At 33.2% G+C, this 25301-nt stretch overlaps 2 protein-coding genes across 5 annotated transcripts in view; both read left to right on the top strand.

Annotated features, from left to right (window-relative positions):
* Positions 1-4982, top strand: part of LOC119641354 (arginyl-tRNA--protein transferase 1) — a 5356-nt gene extending 374 nt beyond the window's left edge. Inside the window, exons 2-10 of one of the 4 annotated variants that reach the window (XM_038039941.1) lie at positions 737-863; positions 923-1281; positions 1346-1539; positions 1658-1804; positions 2412-2593; positions 2669-2832; positions 2889-3040; positions 4465-4527; positions 4733-4982. In XM_038039941.1, coding sequence (XP_037895869.1) covers positions 737-863; positions 923-1281; positions 1346-1539; positions 1658-1804; positions 2412-2593; positions 2669-2832; positions 2889-3040; positions 4465-4527; positions 4733-4825 — 1481 coding nt within the window. In that variant the 3' untranslated portion in view covers positions 4826-4982. Of the gene's footprint in view, positions 1-736; positions 864-922; positions 1282-1345; positions 1540-1657; positions 1805-1850; positions 2001-2411; positions 2594-2668; positions 2833-2888; positions 3745-4464; positions 4528-4732 lie in introns of those variants that run through there. The other 3 variants (XM_038039940.1, XM_038039942.1, XM_038039943.1) reach the window with 3 other exon arrangements.
* A 4280-nt stretch (positions 4983-9262) lies between these two features.
* Positions 9263-25301, top strand: part of LOC119641355 (sialin) — a 17597-nt gene continuing 1558 nt past the window's right edge. Inside the window, 4 exon segments of the mRNA XM_038039944.1 lie at positions 9263-9477; positions 21586-21741; positions 24801-24943; positions 25014-25300. Coding sequence (XP_037895872.1) covers positions 21717-21741; positions 24801-24943; positions 25014-25300 — 455 coding nt within the window. The 5' untranslated portion in view covers positions 9263-9477; positions 21586-21716.

Raw genomic sequence — 25301 nt, 5'->3', positions numbered from 1 at the left:
AGACAACTTGATTTAAAAGTTGAACAAACAACTGACCTTCACATTGATGGTTCTTTCGGACAATATTTATAAATAATACGCATATATGTATATTAATATAAACATATACGTTTTTCATCTGCTATGTTTATAGAAATTACACCCTTTTGTGGTATAGCCAATAATAGAATCCAGCATAAAAATCGAAACGAAAAAGTGAATTTTTCTATGCAGTAAAATGTTTGCATATATTTCAAATTTCCTTGTTTAGCTCTCGTAAGCCAGTTAAACCACATTTCAAAATTATTTAGAGGAAATTACTCAATATTTAGCGGAATATTAAAGATTTCACAGCTTGGAGAAGGAGAATTCTGGCAGCTCCCAAGTAACTAAACTAAAAAATTACTCTAATTTAAAATGCGTGAAAAACGGAATAACCAAGTTACCAATTCTCGATTACTCTTAGCCTAGTATTAATTTCCAACAAAATTTAATCATTTTCATTTTAAAGCTTGAACTGTAATCATACATGCGTAAAGGACGGATGGACGTACAAGAATTAATGCATGAACAGACGGTCTTACGAAAAAAATAATTAGACGAAATGGACGTTAGAAAAACCTCTCTGCTTTATATTCTCATAGAACTAGCATATGAAACATAAGAAAATGAGAAAAAGACTTATGTGCGATTTATATCGGACATTTGTCAATTATCTGAAGATCTTTTCATATCTTTTAATTTTTTTGTTTTTCAGGTATGCACACATACCAGATGACACCGCATGACTATCAGGATTTAATTGATCGAGGCTGGAGACGCAGTGGCCATTATTGTTATAAGCAAGATAATAAAATGACCTGCTGCCCTTGTTACACCATAAAGTATGAAAAGTAAAATTCTGTCGATAAGATGAAAATTAAAAAAAATAATTTTGTTTTAGATGTGATGCTTTAGAATTTAAGTTAACGAAATCACATAAAAAAATATTAAAACGTATGACACGTTTTCTACGTGATGGTAAGAAGGAACGATCAGAGATTGGAGGGACACCAACAATAAACAATGAGGGCGAAGGTGATGAAGGTCAGTCAGGAGAAGATGGCGCCCGAGGTGGCATTGGAGATGAAATTCATAGACCCAATATACCGGTTAAGAATATAAATTTAGAAGCAGCCGGTAAAGCCAACAAAAATAGACAAAAACGTCTGACAGGCGAGGAGAAAGTTGCAAGAACCCTATACGAAAAGTCTGAAGCGAAGAGCAATGATCCGGCTAAAGACACGGATAGATCACAGAACAGTAAAAAATATAAACAGAACTCTTCCTTCACTTTTTTTTTTCTCAATTATTTAATGTCATTTAGCTTGTGACGGTGTCAATCTTCCCTGCAAAAAAGCGAAACAAATGCGTTTAGAACGTAGCCTTGCCAAACAAGCAGCAAAATGCGTTTCACCTGAAGCAGGAATGACAAAAACAAGAAAATGTCCCAAGAATCCTGAAAAATCATTGAGAGATTTCATCGATGATGTAACTAACGCAGATAGGCATAAACTGAGAGTAAGTGTAACGAAAAAAAAAAGAAAAAGGGAAAATAAAACTACAAAGATTTATAACAAAGGCCTGCAAATTATTATTGGTTTTGGAAAACACAAGAAAACGTTTGTTTGTTTTACAGATTGTATTGGTACCGTCGACTAAAAATAATTATACGGAAAGAGCATTTGATTTATATTGTAAATATCAGTTAACAGTACACAAAGATAATCCAGAACGTTTAACACCAAACCGTTTGCAGCGCTTCTGTTATAATTCCCCTTTAAAGGTAAATTCCATAAAATAAAAAAAAAATAAAAAAAATTTCTTTGCAGCTTAATATAACGCATGTTAAGAGCAAGCAGTTTGAGGACACATTAAAGCAAAGCTATGCGCTCTATGAAAAATATCAAACATTAATTCATAACGATCGACCCAACAATGTTCACGACTATTTGGAATTCTTGCAGCGATCGCCATTAAAGGTTGACAAAAGCTTTGGAAGATTTTAATAATTTTCTTCATTATGTCACATTATTCTACTAGCCATCGCAAAAACGTGGACGAGGAATTTTGCTGAATTTTTTTTATATCCGAAAAATAGGCATCAGGGATCCCATATATAGGAAGTGTTATTAATGGCCGCGATATATATTTGTCCGTCCGTTGTAATTTTCAAATTTGCAATACCAATGGTGATTTACAAATAACGATAACAGCTGGATAAGTAAATTAATATCTGAATTCATACAATGTATAACATAATAGGAATTTAAAATGTAGTATTTATTGCTTAGTAATGAAAGAATAGTCGCGTTTATCGCGTTATATGACCGAGATATGGATATGTCAAATTCGTTTTAACGGTCATTTCCTTATGTCCATATACATTTCAGCATTGCAAAACTGAAGATGGACCTTCAATAGGTTTCGGTTCATTTCATCAGCAGTATTGGTTAGATGATCAATTGATTGCCGTCGCAGTCTTAGATATTTTACCGTATTGTGTCAGTTCTGTTTATTTTTTCTATGATCCTGATTACAGTTTTCTGTCTTTGGGTACATACAGTTCATTGAGGTAAGGTCTGAAAACCCGTTTACCTACAAAACAAATTTCTATAATGTTTTTTTTTTTTTTTTTTTTTTTTTTTAGGGAAATCGAATTAGTCCAACAACTTGCCAGCTCTGTATCGTCGCTAAGATATTATTATATGGGTTTCTATATACATTCCTGTCCAAAAATGCGCTATAAGGGTAAATTGTGTCCTTCATATTTGTTGTGTCCAGAAGCCTTCACATGGCATTTACTAACGGATGGTACGTTCTGTTTATTCTGATAATAAGAGATACACATTCCAATTTGCTTACTCTAGAGATACGCTCTAAACTCAATGCTCAAAAATATCAGCGTTTTAATCCTGAAGTTCTTGCCAAAGATATTGATGAATTTGTAGAAGCTGACATCAACAATGTTTTATTATTAGTCGATCAAAATACTTGCATAACTTACAATGATTATATACAGGTAAGTATAGCTTTCTTTCTGCTTTATATATTATCCTTTGATATGGAAGCATTTTCTCTCTTTAAATAATTTGTATATATTTTGGGAACATGTGTTGTTTTTATTGTTATAACTAAAATTTGGCACTTACTTGATCGCATTTAGAAATACACTGCAGGAAATCTGAAATTTGCATAAAACAAGTTTTCGGGGAATTTCATTACGATCTCTTTCTCGCTCGGTCTATATTCCTCCTTGTCACTTATTCAAACGTATCAACACAATTGAGAAAGGAGTTAGAAAAGGGGCAGTTCCATTCTGCCTGACAGCGTAAATTAGTTTATATAAGTTCGTAAGTGATTCACTCATGATGACACTTAAATTGTTCTTCATTATTATTATTACTAACTGCGTGGACAAACCGTACCGCGACTTAGAAGATCTATTGTATTCGCCCATGCCCGTAGCCCTCCAGTTTTGAGACTTTTATAAATTTCACCACCTTCCATGGGTCGGATCATCATACCGTGTCCGTCGGTACGCAAAGCCAAACACATAGTGTCTGATTCTGCAGATGGCCTCACATTCACTTAGAATATGTTGGAACGTCTCCCTCGCCCCTTGGCACAATCTGCATGAGTCGACATCGGACATACACATGTTTTTCAGATGATACCTGAGGGAATTATGACTCATGTAGAAGCCCGTGATTAAACGTAGATCGCTTCGTCTTAGCACCAGTAGCTTATGTGCCATCCCGGAAGATTTTTTGAATTTTTTTTGCCTGCCTGTCCTGCACATTGCTTCCAACGGAAATACGATTTCTTCTGTGCCCATCAGCCTGTTATTATGGCCTCTTGGGGCGGCGCAGAAGCTTCAGGGACGAACATAGTCGTCCGGGCCCACCTATTGTTTAGACAGTCAACCCTTTCATTGCCCTCGACACCCGAATGGCCAGGCAACCATATTAGATGCGCACCGTTCCGCCTGCCTAGCTCATGGAGTGTTTAAAGGCATTCCAACATAAGCCTAGGTGCTCTTTATATTCCTTACAGACTCCAATTTAGTGATAACTATTTCAATGAACACATTGTGACATAAACTTGTATATCAGTGATTATCTTTATCTTTATGTGATTGTCAGTTTGTCTGTCTTTGTCTGTTTTTGTTGTCTTGATCCAAATTGAAATTTGTTATTAAAAATTTGTAATCGGAATATTTTACTTGTATATTTATTAATTATATTTTGCATAACTCCTCAGTTTACAATTCGAAATTTTTATTTAATTAAAAACACTCGTCACTACTTTATTCTTCTATTAATGAATATTTTCTTTACACATGTTTTGAAAACTCACCAAACACACACTTTCTACGCTCATATTCTACTCCTTACGGGTGTTTTAACAACAACAACTACACAATATTTGCGACCGGTTATAAAGTTTTCTAGTAATCAGATACTAGATCGTATGTTGGACATCCTAAGGAGCAGAATTTATAAAGAGGTAATTTTGGTCCTTTCAACGAGCGAACAAGTATATGTAAATATTTTGTTGCCGTTTCTTGTTTTTTTTTTTTTTTCTTAAAAGATTTCCTTCCGAATGCAATTTTTTGTACGCTTTTTCTTTTTCTATTTTGTTTCAATTTTTAAACTAAAATTGAAAACTTTTTAATTTTTCGCTTACTTATACGCGTATATTTTCCATATAGATCACTGGCGAAGATGACCGCAACGCTATTATGGAATATGGCAAACTTGTGGGCAAATCTCTAGCTCGTCGCATTCTTTATATAAAAATGTAAAAAAAAAAAGTTTTAAAGAGTAAACAAAGTATTGATAGAAATTCTATAAATTTTTTGTATTGCGTGAAGGAGAAAAATATCTTTTATTTATTTTCATAGTTCAATTTTTTGCTTCCTTAATATTCTATTAAATACTTCTCTTACAAAACTTTACATAATTTTAAAGAGTGAAAAGAAATTTTATGCATACATAGTTAAGTTCTTCTGTGTAGAAAACTGATTTTAATAATATTGCATAAGAATGATTTATTAATAAATTCTTTAAATAGGAGGAAGAGATTATTCTGAAATAAAATATTTCTACTTAAATCGACAGTGTTATGAACTCATTTTGGTTTTTTTTTTTTTTTTTTTTAAGTTAAATTACATCTTTGATAGCAAATAAAACAAAACAAATTTAAAAACAAAATAAACAAAATTATTGGAGCTACATATATGATGGAAGTACGTTAAGGTACTTCAAACCTCTCATAAAGCAGTTAGCTACAATATTGATGGCATAAAGTTAATATTTAGTATAAATTGTACTCTTGACTGTGCTCTAACACGGAATTTTAACCAAAAGAACATGCCAGATGTCAATAAGGCAGACATCGTAAGGCAATCATCTAAAGATGTTCGTGTTCGAAATTCTTAATAACGTGTTGTTTGTAAGTTTTAACTCGAAATGCTTGCAATCGCCTGCTGGTAAGTGTGATTACAAGTATACTACTATAGAAATTATAGATAAATCTTTCAAATTTATAATTATACATATTAGTAAATATAAATTAATGTTGTGAGGACGCCATATTAGTTCTTTCATTTTTCATTGATTTCATAATGAATTTCCTAAAACGAACATTTCAAAGGATGCATACATTGAAAAAGGATTTAAAAATTTATTTATTAGCTATGTTTGTTGTATATCTCGGCAGACAGGCGGTATAAGAAATGTTCTAACTCTTATACGAAAGAAATAATTGAAAAAGAACATGAGACAGAAAAAAATTTATCGCATGCTACAAGTAATGTGTTCTTAGGCATTTGTTTGCGACATTCATTGCAATAAAATATTGCGACAGTTATTGTTTAATAAACAGAGCAAACTTAAAAGAAAATCTCTTCCCAATGCATGTAAACGTTTTGAGAGAAAAATAAAAAAAATTAGGCGACAAATATTTTACAAAACTTCTTATATAGTAGTTCGCGTCACTCAATAGGTTCCAACCTGACAAACAGTGGTCACACTTTTGACTGACTCAAGTGGTTATCGGATAGGATCAGTCTTCAAACGAAATGTATCAAAAATGCCATGAAATTCCGAGCAACAAAAGTTCTCTTAAATTTCCAGGTCTGAGAAAGAATTAATATAAATTTATCGTAAAAAGAAAAAAGTGGTGTGACATTTAATAAATGATAGTTTACGGTACAACTGCGTTTGGATCCTCTAGGATACGTAGATGCATTTATCAGCAACTAACGAGAGCATCAAAGAACAATTTTTGAAGAAAAACAGAAGACAAAGAGTTCCATATATTTGAATGGTCATATGTACCTGATATTAAATCGAAAAAGGAAATGTGGGAATGTTTGTGGTCTGTTTTTGCCAAGTAGAGTTTGGTGAATTAAGTATTAACAGGAAAGTATTTGATTACACTAAAGATTAAAGTAAATTAAGGTCCTTTACCTCAAGTCATGAAATTTGATGATTTACTCCGATAATTAAAAACAGCAGGTAGAAGTAGATATTAGAAGAAAAAGAAAAAATTGTGGAAGCAAATTTGACTTTCAGTTGGTTTCTCCTGCGGGCGATCACACGACAAATGAGAGGTGTTATCTTAAGCAATTATTGAAATTAATATTGTAAGGACTGATCATACCATCTTAACAGGTCAAAATGGGGAAATAGAAGAAGTGAGTAATAAAGGCGCCTCCGTCACAATTAAGTATGTATTGTATGTGCCCGAATCGCGCGTTAATTTGTTATCAGCAGTAAGAGCTGTATTAACCAAAGAAAACGATGTAATTGCTGCCGCAAAATTTGCTGGAAATTTATATGAAGTTAGTATAAATATTTATTCTAATGTTGTGAATGCAAATCCGTGTGAATTCAGTAGGTTGTTATGGTTGCGGAGACTTGGACATGCAGAATTATCTACTATGCATAAATCCATTTTTTGGTGTCAAATTAAAAGTGTTTCAGTAACTCCTGTGTGGCGAAGAGGTAAATTTGTGGGTGGTTTGCTAATTTCAAACAAGGTCGCATGATCACCGTGAACGTTGAATCCTCTGATCGCCTAAAACAGGCGGGTTGTTCTAGAAAATTTAAAAAAGTGCACAAAATTTTTTCGAAAGACTGAGAATAAAAGTTGTGTGAGACACCTGATATCTTAAATATATAAGAGGGCAGTCTGTATTCTATTCTGCGGCGAACATGCGCCAATTAGACAGCTCTCCTCGAAGTGGGCGGCGTATATGGCGCATACTTTTCACAACAACACGTTGATGGTTAATAGCGCTATTTAGGCGTTATTTAGAATTTTTTAAGCGATATATGACCGTAGATAGCACACGTTTTCATCACTACACTCCGAAGTCAAAGCAGCTGTCAACCGAGTGGATATTAAACGTCGAAAGCTTTCAAAGACAGCTTCATTAAAAAAACTGCAACTTGCAAAGTAATGGTCATGAAACCCTGACAATTTTCGTTCGCAGGCTAGTTATAGCCAGATAACATAAGGGTCTATCAACAAAGCTGCCATATATGTATTAGACCGGAGGCTTATTGAGTTCTGCCGTCTTGGCGAATCTAAATGCAATTTAAATGAGGGAGTGACCCCCAGGCTTAAATACTTTTTTCACATCCATGACTTTTGATTCGAACGAGGATTGTGTATTTAATATCAACAGTGGATTGCATCGGATAACCTTTTCAATTACTCCCCACATAGTGCCTTGTTTTTAAAAGTCTTTGGATTCTATTGAAGGGGGTTTTTCGAACCTTGTGCGATGGACCCATTCACAATTCTGCTGTTTGAGAAGTAAGCTCTTACATGAGGAGAAACCCTAATTTATATCTTCTCATGGCCGAAACATTTGAAAAATACTAAAATATATGCCGGCCCTTATCAAAAGTACGCGCTTACAGAAAAATAAATAACAATTTTCGATGCACTGTCACAAAAGTGAATGAATCATTTTATTAACCGAAGTGGCGTAGAGCATTCAATTGTTGGCCTTGCCCAACGGTAAGGTTCTTACTTGTTTTCGTTACGAGATGCCAAGAATTAAATCTTATTTCCCTATGACGGGATACTTTATAAGGGGAGCCCTTATATCTGAACTGCTTTTTATTAAATAGCTCATTCTCTTTTACCTGTTTCGATCTTCATCATAAAATACCGAAAACTAGATTTTGCTGCGATCTAGACTTACTTAGACTCTAGATTACTTTTCTTGAAAAGTACATGGTCCAAATTAGTTTTTCAAATGTAGTCATATTACTATTGTGACGAAATTTTCATGATGGTACAGTTGATTATATGGTATCCCTATTTGTCCTTGGAAAATATTTGCACAAGATTTTAAATGAATTAGGAGCAAATTATCGGTTACAGGTCAACGTCTGCTTCCTGGCTCTGTCCCCGTTTTCAAACATGGTTATCATTACAACCCAATCCACCAATTCGAAGCATATCCGTCCTTCGATGATGGCTTTAAGAACTCCGATGTATATGTTATCCTTCCACCTATCCTTGGAAAATATTTATACAAGGTTTTAAATGAAGCAGGGACAGATTATCAAGTCAACGTCGGCTTGCTGGCTCTGTCCCCGTTTTCAAATATGGTCATCATTGCAAACCAATGCATATCCATCCTTCGATGATGACTTTAAAAATTTGGATGTATAGCAGTATATTTGTTGGATTAAATAATTCCCCTCTAACATTTGCGGTCGATCACGCTTGCTTTGGACATGTAAATGTTTTTTGCTTTTTAGCTTTAACTGTATAAATATGAAAAAAGTTTGGAGAGTAAATACTTTGCAAAAAATGAACAAAAAAAAAACTTTTTTTCAAGGTAGTGAAGAAACAAGAGAGAGAGAGAGAGAGCGAGATCGCGACGGAGCTAGTTGTTTGCAGTAAGAGAGAAATTAACTGCATATTGAGAATAGCATTACGGAAGAATGTCAATAATGATATTAATATGTCAGCAATAATTTTAAGAAATAGCCATTTGAGCGGTATCAGCACCTGTCGCTCATTTATGAACGATTTTCAAAGTGATTTCAAAAACAGAACAAAAAAAAAAAAATACTCGGCAAGATTATAATCAGTCGCACGTGAACGATTTAACATTTCAGTTAAATTTTATAACTGTATTAAAATGCTTGTAGAAAACTTCATTCACTTTCAAGTAAGCTTTTGATGTGCGTGCATGTACAAAAAAAAAAAAAGAAAAAGAGTTGATCTTTTTTCGCAAAAAAAAAAAAAAAATAAAAAAATAAATAAATAATAAAATTAAAATATTTTATTACACTGGAAACAGAACAGTAGAATAAAGCATTAAAGCATTTGGTGGCAAACGAAAAGAAAAGAAAAAAAAAACAAAAAATTGTGCAATAAATATTTAAGAAAATTTGTAAAATTAATTTAAGATGAATTTTTAAGGTAACTTCATAATAATTAAAAAAAAAAAAAAACATGCCAATAAAAACATCTGTTAATTTATTAATAATAAAAAATTTACAATTAATAAATAATTATTAACTTATTTATTTTTGGCCGAGCGGAGCAATTAGGTGTTTAATGCAAATTTCTCGAAAAGTCATGAACATGCGAGGAATTGCATTTATAATTAAACTTGTTCGGCATCTAATTAAACGCGCAAGTTCAAGCCATTACACCAGCAACAATGACATTCATTTACCGAAACATTGAACTTTACGTCAAAAATTTAGTTTAGTTCCCCTCAACAATATTTGCTATAGATGTTAACCCAATAATCTTCAAGTGAAAGGATCGAAATGTCTGCTGCTTGTACAGCAACGAATATAATTAAAAAAAAAAAATAAACATTTGCATTAAAAAGAAAAAATTTCTTCCTTTTTACCGCTTAGTATATATTTCAGAATGACATACATGCACATACACATACATTTCATTCAAAAATATATGTCATTGCTAATATTCATCGAACAATAATTGCTAGACGTTACAAGACATGTCGCGAATGAGTTTTGCTTACATAAGTCCACGTACAAAATATAGCGGAACGAGTATCAATTTAACAGGGATTTTCAATTCAAATTGAATAGTAACGTGTAGAAAAGATCCATGTTATCCATGATATGCTACGCGAAACACAAACATGTGTGTGTCACCGAAAAGTCAAATAGCCGGTAAAGTACAAGTACATGCTTACAAAAATATCGAGTCAGCACCTCATTCGTATATAGTTCCACTTGAATTTTTTGATTGATTTTCTCTTAATTTTCCCAAAAAAAGAATAGAAGTTTGAGGTAAGTGAGGGTACATCAATAACTTTTGAGAGATGAGAAATTTGCCTCAACATATTGTGCAGGAATTTAGGAATTTATTTAATTAATTTTGAAAATATCGTTACAAGCATAAGCAAATGTAAACTTAATTTTTACATTATTTGCACTAATTGTTTTTTTTTTTTTTTTGTGCAGTTTAATCACGTTTCTTCATTATTTTACCATAACAATTTATTTCAAGGCTGTTAAGAAAAAAAAAAAAAGAAACAAAACGTTAAAGTAAATTTTACAGCAAAAAACAAAGTCTGTTTCTGTTTTTAATTTTTTTTAATTTAATATTCGGAAGTCATTTTTTTTTTGCGGTAATAATATGACTAAACTGAAAAACTTTTGTAGTTTTTAGAATGGTGTGTCTGTGTGTTTTTTGACTAAAGTCTGATTAATATATTTATATATTTATCCTCTCTATATATATAACTATATAATACATATATAGTCGTAGAGCCATTGACGAATTTGTGAGATTGCGTAACAAGCCACATTTTGGTGGATTTGCCTGGTTACGATTTCAGTTAAGAGAAGGCGAACTCTCATTTTGTCATATAAATCCGATCAAAAATTTACCACATTATAGAATCAGTATTTATCTGAATGTTTTAAAGACCTTAAGAGAAGGTCGTCAGTGTGAACTTTAAATAAAAACTAATAGGTTTCACGAAAAGTTTTTCATTTTTCGAATAGTAAAGTCTATACAGTCCATTTCAATTGATCTCCGGAAAGTGTGTATACCAAGTAAGTGGGATAAGTGCTAGTGTATGCTCTGCAACTGCAAAAATATTATCCTTGTTCAATCTTCGCTATTTATTAATATTCCGAAATATTATGAGACAAGTTTTGTGCGCTGACCTTTGACGTACGGTGTAAGTGGAATCATAGGGTGTAGGGCCCCAAATTTAATTTTTTTTTTTTTTTTTGCATATTTCGTTTAGACAAAAAACTCAATGTCATTGTTTACAAAGAAAAAAACCACTAACTCAACTACTCAAAAAAAATCATTTTCAACAAGATATTTATAAAAGTTTACATTTATTGAATAATTGTACATCACCCTATAGTGGTACCATGACAACAAAATACTGGAATGATAAGGAAAAAAGTGGAATCATCACCAGCTGCTTGTGGCGCAAGCTTGCTAGTGAGTCAACAGGTGCAGCTAAGCCCAATGAGTTAAGCTTTGCTCTCTTTTTGATTAGGAGCCTACGTGACGGCTTAGATAATGAGTTTTGTACAAAAAGTTTTCTAAATTTTGTCTTAATTTTCGTTTACCCCACAACTTATCCGAAGTACAGCATTGATGGATGTCATCTCTCCTAAGTGCTAATTAAATAAAAAAAAAGAAAAAAAAAAACACTTTCGTTATTAAAGTGAAAAACAAGAAGAAAAATAAACACTTGAGAATGATGTGTCTTTGAAGATAACAGCGGCTAACGAAAGTAACTGTACAAAATTTTGCAGCCATAGTGGAATAAGTAACAGTGTTTATTTTGAGCTCAAAACCGTGCAATCGAAACGCAATCTTCGATGTATTTGTTTGAGATCTACTTTCGCTTTTTTATTAGCGGATAGTGTTTGCTTGATAAAGACCTCGTTCGTAAGTCGATGCTTTTAGATGAGCCTGATGATGAGGTGACATCTTTTTCCCCAAAACAAATACATACAGCTCGCTCGGCTCGTAGGGTTCAATTATAATAACCACGCTTTTCATTCAATTTCAATGAGGTTCGGTTTCCTAAGCGATGTATTCGAAATAATTGATCTTATACTTTTGTTTTTAAGCTATCGAAGTGTCTTTCTCGTATAGAGTGTTTCCTGAAAGTGTTAGTAAATTTCCATCTTTCTACAATCTATTGTAGAAAGAACATAACTGCATTTTTATGACCAAATTGTGTTTTCTGATTTTACCTGAAAGATCGGGGCTATCGAAAAATCCATATTCAGTAATAATGAAATTGAAACACTACCTTGACGGTGTTGTCTTTATGAAGATAATTTTAAATTGCAAAACAATTACGAGAGAATGTTTACCACAAATACTATATAGTTGCGCAGACGGACAGATGGACGGACGGACATGTACGGACGGAGGTGAAACCAGCTGGGAATTTATATATATATACACATATAGGCTTTATAATGGCATTGGAAAAACAATTAAATTTTGACGTACTACAACATTGCCTGGGCGTGGTCGGTTTCTTCCATTTTTGCACAGATACTACAGAAACGCCCATAGAATATGCGTTCAACATTCCTACATTTATATGCTACAATTTATGAGTAATGAGCAAAAACCCAGTTTTTTATTCCTTCTGAAAAGCAGAGATGTTTTCAGTTTACGTGGTACTGCAGGCGTGTCCTCTGAACGATTTGGCCCATTTTCAATACCAATCTACGTGCAAGAGCTTTCAATGTTTTTGGCAAATTTGTAGTCGATAGCTTCATTTTTACGGCCAGGAGAATATTTGCAACAGGCGGACAGACGGACATGCTTATATCGATTTAGAATTTGATGCTGATCAAGAATATACATATACTATGTGAGTTCTCCGAAGCTTGTTTTTGGGCGTTGCACACGTTATACTCCTCACCCTTCGGTGTTTTTTAAGCGATTTAAGCGACTTTCATGTGATCACATTAAGGGAATGAAGGGAATTTTCAAATTACTTAAGTTTAACGTAAGCTTTCTATTCCTAAATAATTAAAAAAAATTCCAACTAATTGCTTCGCATTCTCGAAAACTTAATATTAGTAAAGTTATGCAAGTAAAGCAATAGTTAACGAGAGAATATTTATAAATTAAATTTTTTTTATGGTCGATTACAAAGGAAAAATTGGAATTATGGCAAAAATATGTACAAATATTTTAATCATTTAATCATTAGTAACGTGCTGCTACACAAACACTTGTCATTATGTAATTATTTTGCCAGCTGGTGACAGTTGGTGCTTCGCAACGATGTAAATAAAGTTACGGTAATTGATTTTTATATTGATCTAGTTTTAAATGTATTGACCGTTAGAATCGTGTTTAGTTTCACTTTTATATTAGAACACAAAAAAACGAAAAAAATTACGATAAACGCAAAACAAAAGACAGAAAATAATCAATACTTCAAAGGCATGAAAAGGATTGGTATGGAAATTCTTTATTAAACTACGCTTAGCCCTAAGCCCATCGTAGACGATAGTTGGCTTAAAGCTTAATTTCTACATAAATAGAATATGTATGTAATTCCGCGATACGCTTGAATGAATGAAATGAGTTTAGGAAGTAGAAAAAATAAAGATGTCGTAATGACTTTTCCGACAACCCAATAATGATACAGATGCTGCTTGTTTCTTATCTTCTTTTGCTTGAAACAAGACAATGTCAGTAATTTCTATATAAGGAATTCTATATATCCGACAAGTTTGCTGTTTTAACTAACTATCGAACGTGTGAGATGTGAATTTTCTAGTATTTAGTTGGATGATATTTTTTATTGCATGTTTGTGTTTTTTTTTGTTTTTTTTTTTTTGCTTTATCTCGTTTTAATTAAAAATTCATAAAACAATAGCAACAAATTTTTATAAAAAGACATGAAAGCAGTGAGAAAAAGAAACATTAAAACACTTTGAATCCTATTATATTGGTTATCGATACATAATTCAACAGAATCGTGTATATTATTGGGAATTACTAAGAAAAAATTGTGATATAGATTAAACACCTCTGAAGACAGCTGAATCAGCCTTTAAACCAGTTTAATTCTTTTTTTTGTTTTGTTTTTTTTTTTTTTTTACTTTCTATTCACTTATCACTTTTTGCAATTTCTATATAAAATTTAATGATATCGATATTCAAATTAAATGTTCTTGCACCCTACGATTTGTGATGCAGCAGCCAGTAAAAACTTCTTTGAGATGGGAATTTTTAGGAAAAAGGTATAGCATTCGTTGAAGTTGCAAGCAGTTTGGTATGAGAAAAATCTGATGAATGAAACGTCTATTTGATGATCGGATCTTGACTCCCGCCTGTGTAATGTTTTAATTTGTGTCTTATTTGTATAGTTTTTAACAATTGTTTAACAATACATCCTCGAAGGATTGGCGGAGTGCAATTAGTCGTCGTTGATTAGGTTATACAAATGGGCCACGCCTTACACGTCTGTGTTTTCAGAAAACCCAAGGCTGTGCCTCTCTAAGTGAAATAAGTGAGGCTATGCTATTTCGAAAAGCCTATTGACTCGATCGCTAGATTGAAGCATTTTCCTACCAAACTGTCGTGATTGACCTTTTTATACCTATCACCCCGAAAAAAAGTTCAAAATTCACAAGATATATATATATATATATTCTGAGTCAATTTAAGCATGTCCGTCCGTCTGCATGTTTGTTTCTATAATGTTTGTAGTTACCATATTTCTAGCTCCAAAATCAAGCCATTAACCTTGCTCAACATCAAATTCTGAATCAATTTAAGCATGTGCGTCTGCCCGTCCGTGTGCTTCTCTGTCATTACAATCACTGTCGTAAACATTCTCCTGGCAAAATTTAAGCTATCGTCTTTAAATTTGACAGAACCATTGGAAGTTCTTCCACGCAGGTCAATATTAAAAATGTGCCAAATCAATTGAAGGACACATCCGCAGACCCACATAAACTGAGAACACCTCCGTTTTTCAAAAAGAAGAAAAAATTGGTTTTTTGTTAGATGCTCACAAGCTGTAGTAGATAAATGCAAAAAAATTTGAACGCATAATCTATTGGCGCCTACCCAGTATTATAAGGCATCAAAATTTTATTTCTTCTTCAGTATCTTTATAAGGCGCAGAAACAAGCTTCAAAAACCCCATAAAGTATATAAGTTCTTGGCCAGTTTCAACAATTAAGACTGATCGTCTGTCTATCTGTCTACGTGTGCAACTGCATAGTATTTGAGGTAAACATTCTCTCGCCAGCGAAAGTGAAAATTTCGCCTACAAATTTTGCAAACGAATTTGGAAGTTACTTAACCTTCTTTAAGGACACACGTTCTCCAAGTACACACCTTCTCCAAGTACACACCCTATCCAAGTACACATCTTCTCCAACACCCATTCCGCACCCACTCCATATTAGGGATCTTTAATATTTAGTTCTTTTACTTCTTTTTGTCTTTTTCAAGGTAGGATGTGTGATGGGTATAAAAAGATTCGGTCACGACCGAATAAAATTTTCCGTATTTTTATATAGAATTTCCTAAGGCAGTTACATCCGAGCAAACAAGTGCTTCGAGTATTCATTGCACATTTATCCTTAAATTCGTTTAAAAAGTGTTTTCTTAGAGAAGATTTGTCTGAAAAAGAATAATCGCATGAATACTTTTCACTTTGTAATTAAAAAGAAAGCATGATCGCACTGAAATGTAATATCTAAAGATTTCAACGTTGAATTACGATCATATAAAAATTTATTTATATATATTTTTCATGACTATGTCGCGTGTAAATTTAACTAAAAATATTTAAGCAGATAGAATATCTATAAAAAATAATAACTTATTGCACATCATATCTTCTTCGAGAAAGATTAAAATAATCTCTATTTAAAACGAGTCGGTTGTACACCAAAGATAATGTAACTTAATATTGATAGAAAAAGGCGAGAAAAATTAAAAATGGAAAATTTTGTAAACACTATTGTTGACACGTTTCCAATTATATGTATGTATGTCTATACACAATGAATATAAGATATTATTATATATATTAGGCAAGATGTTTTATTTACCACCCAATTTTAATAAATCAATCAAGAAATTTAATAATTTTCATTTCTACGTTAAGGCCTTGTAAGTGAACCTATTGTCATAAAAATATGAAATAATACGTTGATCAATAAGTCCCGGAACTAAGAAAGAAAGAGCTCTTTTTCACAAAATTCCATTTAAATCATCAATATTGTGTGCTTGAAGAGTGCTGTAATGGAAACGATACTTCTCTAGCATTTCTCTGACTTTTTAAGATTCAGTACAAAGTTGATGCTTTTCTTTTTCCATTAAGCAGCAAACCAGCAACCGAAAGGTCGTTGAGATGTGTAAAAAGGTTGATACTCAATCATCCGCAACTGCACTATTTGGGTCCTATTGCGACGTCATATATAAGTAAACCTGTTGTCATATAAACATGAAATAATATGTTGATCAATAATTTCCGGAACCAGGAGAGAAAAAGTTCGTTTTGATAAAAATTCCATTTTATTCATCAATATTGTCCGTTTGAAGAGTGATATACTCAACTCAATCTTCTCCAGCATTTCACTGACAATAAAAAGTTGACATGACCACAATTGAACTATTTGTTCCTATTGAGACGACATATATATATATATATATATAGAGGGAAGATTCTTCAAAAGCGACTTAACAATTTCTCACTGATTTGTGACGCTTCCTTCAGCCCATGGAAAGACTTTGCATATTGTGCAACTTTAAGTAATAACATGGACGGAATTCTACTTGAAACTCTTAACTAGGAACCTTAGATAAAAGTAATGCAAAACAAAAATGCATGAATAAGTTAAATATCATGTCACATAGGCTATATGGCTTAATTTACTCATTGAAAAAAAAAAAATAAAAATAAATAAATAAATAAAATAAACAACTTTATATAATAATATGTACCGTCACGTAGCACGTGAGTTTCAAAAATTTCATTGATATCGGTTTAGCAGTCGGACACTGGCAGCATTTAATCGCGTTCGCTTTGAACAAGCGTTTATGGAAGCTATTGCTAAATTTTTTTAAATCATTTAATTACTAAACTCTTTTTTTTTTTTTGTTTATTTTTTTTTGCTCAAACAAGTTACTGTTAAAAGTTACAGTTTTTTTGTTTTTGTTTTTCTTTCAATCGATCATGAAATATTTTGACTTGTGCTTGAAAAACTTCGTCAATTTATTTAAAATAAAACAAAAAAAAAAAATTAAATCATATGAATAAACAGTAAATTTACAATAACTTGACTTAGCGTGAGTGCTATTATATGATATATTAGTCGTTGTAGCAATTGATGATTATTAAGCAACTATGTTTTAGTAATAATATGGAATTAGTTTTAATTAACATAATAAGATTTGCGATTAAGCAAAAGGAAACAAAAAACAAACTATAACGACTTAGGTTAAATCTGTTGACCACATTTACACCCTACACAATTGTGATGCAAGGACATACTAAATTTCTGCGGATGTATGTAATACACAGAAAGACTTGAGCGATTCAGAATGACTTTCTGAATCACCTTTTGAATGGACCTAAGGCTATCTGTCCATCTGTCCGTCTGCTGTTTGTCAATGTATTTTTGTGTTCAACCTGCAAGTAGCAATTTTTGGAGAAATTTTGATGACATGTTTTGGCTCAAGGACGACCGTTGTTGATAATATTTAAGATCGCATCACAATCATGATACGTATGTCTTTACACCAAAATAATGCATTTGAAGATCGTACTCTATAAGGATTCTCACGAAGAGTAAGCCCTTACGGGGGAGACAATGGGACAAGGTCTAACTTTTATAACCATCATCGAGGAAATGAATGGTATATTCATTTTATGCCAAAATGAATGCAGCATTCCGAAGGAAGCTTCAGAGACCGCGTAGAGGTTATATATTTTTGATCGGATCAAATAATGAATGAGATTTAGAAATGTCCATCTATGCGTTAGTGTAATATATGAAAATGAACCTACCGGCTTCAAATTTGGCAGAAACATTGGAAGGTTGATATTGAAAATGATCCAAGGAAACGTCTTGGGAATACCACTGTTCTCCAAAGGGATGACTCCAAATCCACAACGTAGTATAAGTAATATAATTTTTTTTAGGAAAACCTTTACAACGCCTAAAAGTAACGTTCAAATATCCTTTAAAATATATACATTCTTGACTTGCCCCTAAGTATGTCCCTCTGTCCATTTGCCTAACTACGTAATATCTGTGGTCAAAATTCTTGTGTAAAAATGAAGGTATCGCCTAAGAATTTGCAAAAGTATTTGAAAGTCAAAGGACTCGCCCAGATTTTTTCAATGTTTTTTGCTCTTTATCTAAGATACGCATACAATAGGTATGCGATATAAATTTCCAGCTTTATTTTACAAAAAGAGCAAAAGAACAATCACTTCCTCCCTCCCTATATTTTAGAGAATGAAAATTTATCTTGTTTAGTCTTGTTTTAGGATAACGGATTCGGCTCGAGCTGAATGTACTTTGCTTCCTTGTTAACGCATGATGATGGAAATTGGTGAAGAAGTGTAAGGCCTATAAGAGAAATATATTATTTAGCTGAATTAGGATCCTTTTGATTTGTATTTTGCGTCTCTTCCCCTATAAAGGATCTCTTAAAAAAAAGCGAAGCTCTGCTTATAGGTTGTCAAGCTATATTTTCTTGGTATTTTTGTAACCAAAATTAAATGAAAAATTATGTTCGCTGCCTGACTGTATTATAATTATTTGTTTTGCGTTATCTTCAATTACAAATTCATTTCATGAAAATTAAGTTGTAATGTAAAACAAAGGTCGCGGTAATGAATATTGAATGCCTATTATTAAATATTTCTCCCACACAACCAAAACGAACAACATTACACAAGATTTTTTAACACTTTTGCTTTTAAATAACATTCAAAAACTAAACAATAAATTAATTATAAAGTGAATAAGAACAAATAAGAAAATGATATTTGGATGTAAACAGATCCTTTATTCCCGCTACGTTCATCTTGTCTTAGCTATCTCTTTGGATTTTTCCATTTTTCTAAAATATACATGGTATAATAAGTAAGTGGACGCGTCCTCCGCTGAGTTTAATTTATTTTCAATGTCAACCTGTATGCAAGCACTTTCAACGTTTCCATCACATTTGAAGTTAATAAAAAAATAGCTTCATTTTTGAGCCAGAAACATGTTTACTAAAGACATTGTGCAGATGGACGCACGGACAGGCAGACATGCTTAACTTGGGTCAGAGTTTAATGCTGAGGAAGATTAATAGCTTGATTTTGGAGCTAGAAATATGTTTACTACAAATATTGTAGAGACGGACACACGGACAGACGCACATGCTTGAATTGATTCAGAATTTGATGATGAGCAAGAATGTATATGTAAATAAAAGAAAAATATATGCAAGAATATATATATATATATATAAAAACATATATATATATATATGTATATATATATATATGCTCTTTGTGGTCTCTGAATCTTCCTTCCGAGTGCTGCGAACGTTTCAACAAAATGACTTCTTCTAGGTATACTCTGAAGGTCAGCCAAGGTCGTTGGATAAGAAAACGGTTATCGCTGGTGATCGAATCAGCAGACTTTTCGAAATAGCACGATCTAATTAGATAACCCATCCACGGTGACAAATTCGCAATTATTTCGGTTAGAGAGGATCCTCCATTATTTATGTTTGGGTTTTTGGAATCACAGATAGGACAGTTCAGGTAGTTTACTTATCTAGTCAGATGAAAATCAGGCCTCATCATGGTTGGATTAAATGTTGGTAGTTGAAAAATTGTGAGGAATGTAAAATGATATATTCTTTGAAAGATCCTATATACTCATCATAAGATAAGCTATCTCAACTCAGAAATATTTTAATCAGTCGTTTATTTTTTTTTATTTTCTAAAAACACGTTATACTAAAATAATCACGTTTTAATGAGAAACTTTAACTCAAGCTTAACTCATTTCATATTTAACGACTTAATAAATTTTCAGGGTTCAAATGAATTTTTTTCATTTACTTCCGTATGACATTAATCGAAAAAATGTCTTCTTTTCCGAAAAATGTGTGTGTGCGTTTTACCAATATCTCATTGGAAACGTCCTACTATTACTGACGAAATATAGTAAGTCAAAGATTATAAAAATTCTCTAGAAAAAGGCGAAAAAAATGTCAACTATGTTTGTCTCCTCGAAGTAAAAGAATCTTAACTTTGATAATTCCTTCAAGGTTGAAAAAGACCGGTCTATAACATTGGGAGGACAGCCGTGATTATAGAATAGAAACGGAAATCTATATACCGTATATCAACTGTAGTTTGTCTGTAAAGAGCAAAACACACGGAACTTGAACAGTTCTCAGTTTTTGTTTGCATTGTAGGCGTGAACCAAAAATTTTTCATAAATTTCTAGGCGATATTTTCTTTTCGCGAGTAGGGAATCACCTGACAGATATAACGCAGTTGGACTGATAGACACACGGGCATGCTTTAGCACTGATCAAGAGCGTGTACACTTTTTTGAGGTAACTGAAGCTGCCTTCTAAGCGCCTAACGAAAAAATATGATACGCCCATATTGTCTAGGCGCGGCAGGTTCGCTCTATTTTTGTACATTTTGTGCTACAGTGTGACACATACAATATTTAAATTTTGAAGGGTCTACCTGGTGCAGTTTGCGGGTAATAACCAAAAAAACAATGAACAAATGTGTTCTGTGGGCGCGCCTTTTGATCGATTTGGATTATTGCCAGTACAAACCTGCTTGAGAGAATTTCCAATTTGAAGTCGATTGGTTCATTCCCGTAGGCGGTAACATTTTTCCAAGAGACAGACGGACAGGCTTAAATCGATTCAGAGTTAGATGCTGATCAAAAATATACGTACTTTGTAGGATCTTCGATCCTACGGTGATATCTGTATTGCGCGGGTTTACTGTAAGCTGTGGGTATTTAAAAAAAAATATTGCACAAATTTCTTAAAAAATGAACTGTGGACTGTGAGAATGTCGTATATAATTCGCGGCTTTTTGTGCGTTCCGTACACAAATTTCCCGTTTCATTGTACCTGTGGAAATTCTTTGACGTAAACAACTCGGTGAAATTTTTTAATCACTGTCTAAATGAAAGAAAGAAACAATAACGTTTACCGCTTCTTCAAGGCAGGCAAAATTTGGCGAATGTCGGCGAAGGGGAGGATGTTTACTGCACGTTTGGGCAGGCGGACAGATGGATAGACGGACATGTTTAGTATGCATTCTAAATTTGAAACGAGCCAAGAATTTAGCTACTGATCAAGAAAATAGATAATTTGTGCGGCCTCTTATGCCTTGTTCTGGGCCTTGCAAACGTTTCAACAAAATGAATATACCTATCCTCCTTCGGTGATGGGTATAAAAAATTAAATCAGTGGTTCTTCTATTTTACTTAGATGATGAATAATAATTTATATTCCATTTATTGGTTACAGCGCTTGCATAAGGCAAAGGAACAGCTGATTGCCTCTAGAGGGATCTCAGGTATTATCATTACTTGTGGCGCTAACTTCAAATAAAGTACCTCGACAAAACCAAAGTAAAGGAGAATAAGAGCACTAAGACAATGGTGTTCATAACGTTACCAAAAAGTAAGTATTTTCAAAAAATTATAATTAAGGGAAGAAAGGTAAAGTTTTATTTTCCCTTCTTTCGAAAGAGGCGTGTATCGATAGTTCAAATCACAAGTCAAGCTATCATTCGTGTTCATTGGAGAGAGCGTTCGAATATTCCTTGGATTTCCGAACAGCTAAAGGCGATAGCTCGCGGGCTGTTCGTTTACGCATCGAGACCTCATGACACTTGCAGTTAATTTTGATTGAATAAATTATGATCTCGTTCATGCATTTCTCACACCTAATTAACGACTGTACAGCGGGAAATATCTTAAAACCTTTCTTTAGTCTTTATTTAATCAAATTATCATTAAGCTGGGGGTTCCCCCTTTTCCGACTCTTTTTTTTCTTTGCAGCATCTAAACATTAGAAACGAAATAATTTGAAAACCTTCTGCTTGGCTCATTATCTTGGTTTACATGTTTAATTGTCAAAAAAATAATCTTTATGAGAAACGTTCTCCTCTAAGGCCTTTCTTTTATCTACCTGTTAGCTAACCTGGGTTGGGAAATTCAATTGATTTTAATGAATAGTTTTTTACCTCTCAATCAGACATTTACACTGAATTGATTACGTTTCAAACTCTGAGAAAATTTTAGAAATAACTCGAAATCACTGCCTTGGAAAAGAACATGCAATAATTTAGTTAATAATTAATGCAAAAATTTAGTAATACAAACGTGCAATATTTCTAAGTATCTAATTCAATGGATTGTTCAGCTTCTATTAACTTATGATTTTAAATGGAAACCAGAAAATCTATATATATATCTGTTAAGAGTTTTTCAATGAATTAAAGAAATTTTGCCCGATGATGTCATCTACATCTGCTGTATAAGGGAAAATACCCAAATTGCAAAAGTAAACTTAATTGTAAATTCATGTTCAAATTAAATTCATGTTCGATAGTTAATATTTAATAATTTCATAGCTGGAGAGATTGCATTCACTACACTGCTTGAATGTTGAATATATTCCTCCTCCCCATACAGAAAACGGTGGAGCTTTTACGTCTTGCAAACTTAAACCCATGTAAACCTGTCTAAGAGCTAACTGCCTAACCAACAGCCGAACCCGAAGGGCCATGATATGTCCTGAATTTTTCTGTGACTTGCCAAAAAGCCACATTAATAGATTGGTATCACAATGAGAAAATGGCAAGTGAAAGGGTTCATAAAATCTTCCGGTACGATACATTACCCTACTGAAAATAAGTGGCGTACGTTTAGTCGCCGGTTCATAATTCCCTCAGGTAGCATCTGAAAAACATGGGCAAGTTCGCTATCGATGCATGCAGATTCTGTCAAAGGACGAGTGAAACAACCCATCGCATTCTATGTGAATGTGAGGCCATACGCAGAATCAAATTTCAGTATTTGGCGAGTATTTTACAACGCCGGACACGGTAGGGTGCTCCGATCCACGGAAGGTGGCGGGATTTATAAAAGCCTTAAAACTGAAGTGCTAGGGACATAGGCATATACAATAGATCTTCAAGATCGCGATACGGTTTGCCCACGTAATTAATAATGATGATTATCCACCTGTCTATCCATCGAGCAAAGCATAAACTATTGTTAACGAAAAAATATATATTTTGGGTTTTAATTAGAGAGAATCTTCACCCTATTCGGATTAAACATGGTACCGATAGATCTACTAATAAGAAGAAAGAAATAGATGGCAATAGAAATCAACAAGTTCCGTAGGTCAAGCAGATTTAATATGTCACTTAAAATATACAAACAAATTTTATAACTAATCCAATAATAAGCCGGTTATGCTTACCTTTATTTTCATACAAACAATTTTTTTTTGCTTAAAATGACAACAATAAAGTTCACGACTTATGAAGTTCTAACGTCTGGTAATGTCTGCCAATCAATTTCATTATTTAGTTTAATAGTTTCTAGCGAATATGATAAATTTATTACTGATTAGCAAAGAATGAGGGATATATTCATTTAGTCAATACGTTTGCAACGCCGTTAAGTTTATATATTCTTAGCATCAAATTCTAAATCGATTTAAGCATGTCCGTCTGTCCGTCTGCGTAAGTCTGTTGTAAATGTTCTCCCGTCGCAGCCATCGACTCCAAATTTGGCAAAAACATCGGAAGTTCTTGCACGTAGGTTGATATTGAAAGTGGGCCAAATCGGTCGAAGCCCACGTCCATAGCATTACGTAAAGTGCTAACATCTCCATTTTCCAAAGTGAATAAAAAGGTAGTTTTTGGTTTATCACTTATAAGCTTATAAACTATAGAAGATAAATGTATAAAAATTTGAAGCCATATTATCTGGGCGGTACTATAGTACCTTTGCAAAAATGAATAAAATTGCCCGCGCCTACCTAACAATAATATAGATTAATTTTTTTTCAACGCTTTTATAAAGCAAAAAGTATTCGTGACGAGTTTCAAATTTGGGATGCATTTAAGCATGTCCGTCCGTCCATCTGTCTGCCTGCACAACTGCGTAGTATTTGTGGTAAACATTCTCCCTTTAGCGAAAATAAAGGATTTGGAAGTACGCTAAACTCTTCCAATGACACGCCTACAACGCCCTCACGCCTTTGCGACAAAAAGTTTTATTTTGAAAATAGAAAAAGTCAGCCAAGTATACTTCATATTATAGAGCATAAAAATTTAATTCTTTTACCTTTCTTTAAGATAAGGGCGAAGGGTATAACCAATTCGATCGCGACCGAATATAATTTTGACTTCTTCAAGTTTCAACAAATTTTGCATTTTATTTCTGGAAGAAGATAAATTCTTTACCATTTCTTTAAGCCATTGTGATGTGAGTCCAAGTAGTTTTTTTGGAGAAACTTTATTTTTGTAAACCTATGACGTCTTGGCTTTGTACTTAGGGTAACAGAATCCGGGGTAGTTATAGTATTTTCGTCGATTGTTGATTGCCATTGGCATTTTAATACATCTGCCTCTCACTCTCAAATTTATGCTGCTTTTCGACCTTGTGGTAATCGGATAAAAACTATAAATTGTTATAAAAATTTTTATATTTTCGTTATAGTTTATGTACCTAGACGGTTGAATGTGGCGATTATGCTTTTTATGGGCTGCTTCCTCGGCTACGTAATGCGTACTAACTTGTCAATAAACATAATCGCTATGGTTGAGAATACCAATCCCAATATAACCACACCTTCACCAGATGTAAGTGATTGATATATACTCTACGAAGGTATTCCTTTTCTTATCTAATTATATTTAATTTTTAATACAGTATGGTCCCCGTTACAATTGGACTCAAAACGATCAAGCTTTATTATTGGGTGCTTACTTCTATGGCTATATGTTGACAAGCATACCTGGCGGTATATTAGCTGAAAATTTTGGCGGTACTAGGGTATTGGGTTACAGCTTTCTATTAACAGGTGTACTGACTGCTCTCACACCTGCTGCAGCCGCCTTAAATAAATGGGCTGTGTTTGTTTTAAGATTTAGTCAAGGTTTTATACAGGGTGTCTTGTATCCGTGTTGTCATAATTTGATCTCAAAATGGGCGCCGCCA

Source organism: Glossina fuscipes, unplaced genomic scaffold (assembly GCF_014805625.2).
Source record: "Glossina fuscipes isolate IAEA_lab_2018 unplaced genomic scaffold, Yale_Gfus_2 148, whole genome shotgun sequence".
Lineage (NCBI taxonomy): Eukaryota > Metazoa > Arthropoda > Insecta > Diptera > Glossinidae > Glossina > Glossina fuscipes.
The sequence above is the reverse complement of the archived record's forward strand: the minus strand, read 5'-3'. Positions and strand labels throughout refer to the sequence as shown.